Source organism: Arachis hypogaea, chromosome 20, assembly GCF_003086295.3.
Source record: "Arachis hypogaea cultivar Tifrunner chromosome 20, arahy.Tifrunner.gnm2.J5K5, whole genome shotgun sequence".
Lineage (NCBI taxonomy): Eukaryota > Viridiplantae > Streptophyta > Magnoliopsida > Fabales > Fabaceae > Arachis > Arachis hypogaea.
In genome coordinates, this window is record NC_092055.1 from 112,286,469 (window position 1) to 112,289,442 (window position 2,974).

Below are 2,974 nucleotides of genomic sequence, written 5' to 3' on the forward strand. Positions count from 1 at the left end.
TACTCCTTTCCATGGCTGGCTTTATGTGATACATCACCATTGTCAACGGCTACTTTCGGTCATCTCTCGGGAAAATGATCCAATGCCCTGTCACGGCACGGCTAATCGTCTGGAGGCATCACCTTTGTCAATGGTTTCATCTTATCCTCTCAGTGAAAATGATCAACGCACCCTGTCACGGCACGGCTATTCATCTGTCGGTTCTCGATCATGCTGGAATAGGATTTACTATCCTTTTGTGTCTGTCACTAACGCCCTGCAATCACGAGTTTGGAGCTCGTCACAATCATTCATTCATTGAATCCTACTCGGAATACCACAGACAAGGTTTAGACCTTCCGAATTCTCGTGAATGCTGCCATCATTCTAGCTTACACCACGAAGATTCTGATTAAGAGATCTAAGAGATACTCATTCAGTCTAAGGTAGAACGGAAGTGGTTGTCAGGCACGCGTTCATAGGGGAATGATGATGATTGTCACGTTCATCACATTCAGATTGAAGTACGAATGAATATCTTAGAAGCGAAATAAGATGAATTGAATAGAAAACAGTAGTACTTTGCATTAATCTTTGAGGAACAGCAGAGCTCCACACCTTAATCTATGGAGTGTAGAAACTCTACCGTTAAAAATACATAAGTGGAAGGTCCAGGCATGGCCGAGATGGCCAGCCCCCTAAAACGTGATCAATAGTCTCCTAAGATGAACAATGGATTAAAACTGAGACCAAAGATGTCTAATACAATAGTAAAAGGTCCTATTTATAATAAACTAGTCACTAGGGTTTACATGAGTAAGTAATTGATGCATAAATTCACTTCCGGGGCCCACTTGGTGTGTGCTTGGGCTGAGCTTTAACTTTCCACGTGCAGAGGCCATTTGTGGAGTTGAACGCCAAGTTTTGATCCATTTCTGGCGTTCAACTCTGGTTTTGGATCCTTTTCTGGCGCTGGACGCCAGAATTGGGCAGAGAGCTAGCGTTGAACGCCAGTTTGCGTCATCTATTCTTGGCCAAAGTATGAACTATTATATATTTCTGGAAAGCCCTGGATGTCTACTTTCCAATGCAATTGAAAGCGCGCCATTTCAAGTTCTGTAGCTCCAAAATATCCACTTTGAGTGCAGGGAGGTCAGAATCCAACAGCATCAGCAGTCCTTCTTCAACCTCTGAATCTGATTTTTGCTCAAGTCCCTCAATTTCAGCCAGAAAATACCTGAAATCACAGAAAAACACACAAACTCAGTAAAGTCCAGAAATGTGAATTTAACATAAAAACTAATGAAAACATCCCTAAAAGTAACTAGATCCTACTAAAAACATACTAAAAACAATGTCAAAAAGCGTATAAATTATCCGCTCATCATACAGCAAAAATGAAAGAATCCGAAGAGGAAGTTGGTCGTTTGCGGGACCAGATTCGGCTGCTGCAAGCTGAGGTTAAGGAGAGTGATGTTGCAAAAGGTCAGCTTACTTCTAAGGTTCATGAACTGGAGGAAAAAGGGATGGATATGTTCTCTTATGGTTTTGAGCGTGCTGTTAGCCAAATCGCTGTACTGGCCCCGAAGTTTGATTGTGATCGTCTTGACGTGACCAAGATAGTAGTTGGTGGGAAATTGGTGGTGGATGGTACCGTGGAGGATCATGATGAAAATATCCCTCCTTCCTGATATCTGATATTTAGGTTGTTTGTTTTGGACATGTGTGTCCTTTTTGTTGTACTTTGATGACTTTGTGTTTTTAGCTAATCGGTTAGCTTTTGACTGTTAATTGTTCTTTTTTTTATTTGATGTTTTGAACTTAAGCATCTTTTGCTTGAATAGACCGAGGTTGGGTCAATTTGGCGATGTTTGCTGTTTTGACTATAGATATGATACGTAGTTGAATGTTTTTTGCATTCGAAAGTAAAGTAAGATGAAGATAGAAAATAGGAATCAGATTGTTTAATGATATACATGTTAGTCTGATTTCATTATTTGATAATTTAGGCATATGGCCTCATTAAAACCCTCCTTAGGTAAAACCCTTATTTTGGGAAAAAAACCTCTAAGGGAAAAAAAGAGTACCTTCATTCGCTAAATGTATAAGCTAGGATCTGTACAACTTTAAGGAAGAGACGTTCCAGTTTCCAGATATTGAGTTGCCTTGTAGTGTTTGTAGTTGGTAACCCCCCATTCCGAGGACTTTTGCAATCCGGAATGGTCCTTCCCAATTTGCGGCGAGCTTACCGTGTGATGGAGGTCGCCTAGCTTCCTCTGTTCGTCTGAGGACAAGGTCTCCAACATCGAATGTTCTCGGCACCACCTTTTTGTTGTGCCTTCTTTCAATTATCTGCTTCATGGCTTTTTGCTTGATAGCGACGATATCTCGGTCTTCCTCGGCAAGATCAAGTTCGGCGTTTCTTATGCTTGCATTGTGTTGCTGATCGTATAACTCGGTTCTGAGGGTGGGAACGCCGACCTCTATTGGGATTAGTGCTTCTGATCCGTAGACTAGTTTGAATGGTATTTCACTTGTGGTAGACTGTATTGTCGTATTATAGCTCCATAATATTTCTAGGATCAATTCTGCCCATTCTCCTTTCGCATTATTGAGCTTTTTTCTCATTGCCTGCAGTATTACTCAGTTAGCAGCCTCGGCCTGCCCATTGGTTTGTGGGTGTTCAACCGAGCTAAAATGATGCTGTATGTTAAAATTTTTTAAGAATGATGCCAGTTTGTTATCTGTGAATTGTCTACCGTTATCTGATATTATCTCCTTTGGTATTCCAAATCGACATATAATATTTTTCCATATGAAAGATCGTACCTTCTCAGCCGTTATTTGTGCTAGTGGCTGTGCTTCTATCCATTTTGAGAAATAATCTATTGAAACCAAAAGGAATTTTACCTGTCCTGGTGCTATTGGAAATGGGCCGAGGATATCGAGCCCCCATCTGTGGAAAGGCCAGCTTACCTCCATGCTGTGCATTACC

At 41.2% G+C, this 2,974-nt stretch overlaps 1 protein-coding gene across 1 annotated transcript; it reads right to left on the reverse strand.

Moving 5' to 3' along the window:
- Positions 1-2,088: 2,088 nt before the first annotated feature.
- On the reverse strand, positions 2,089-2,607 carry LOC140183156 (uncharacterized). Its single transcript, XM_072231177.1, has one exon. It carries the CDS (start codon positions 2,605-2,607, stop codon positions 2,089-2,091), a length of 519 nt encoding a protein of 172 aa, XP_072087278.1.
- Positions 2,608-2,974: the final 367 nt, after the last annotated feature.

Bases quoted from the DNA above. Each gene is read 5' to 3' on its own strand.
- LOC140183156 (XM_072231177.1), bottom strand. From the start codon at position 2,607: ATGAGAAAAAAGCTCAATAATGCGAAAGGAGAATGGGCAGAATTGATC.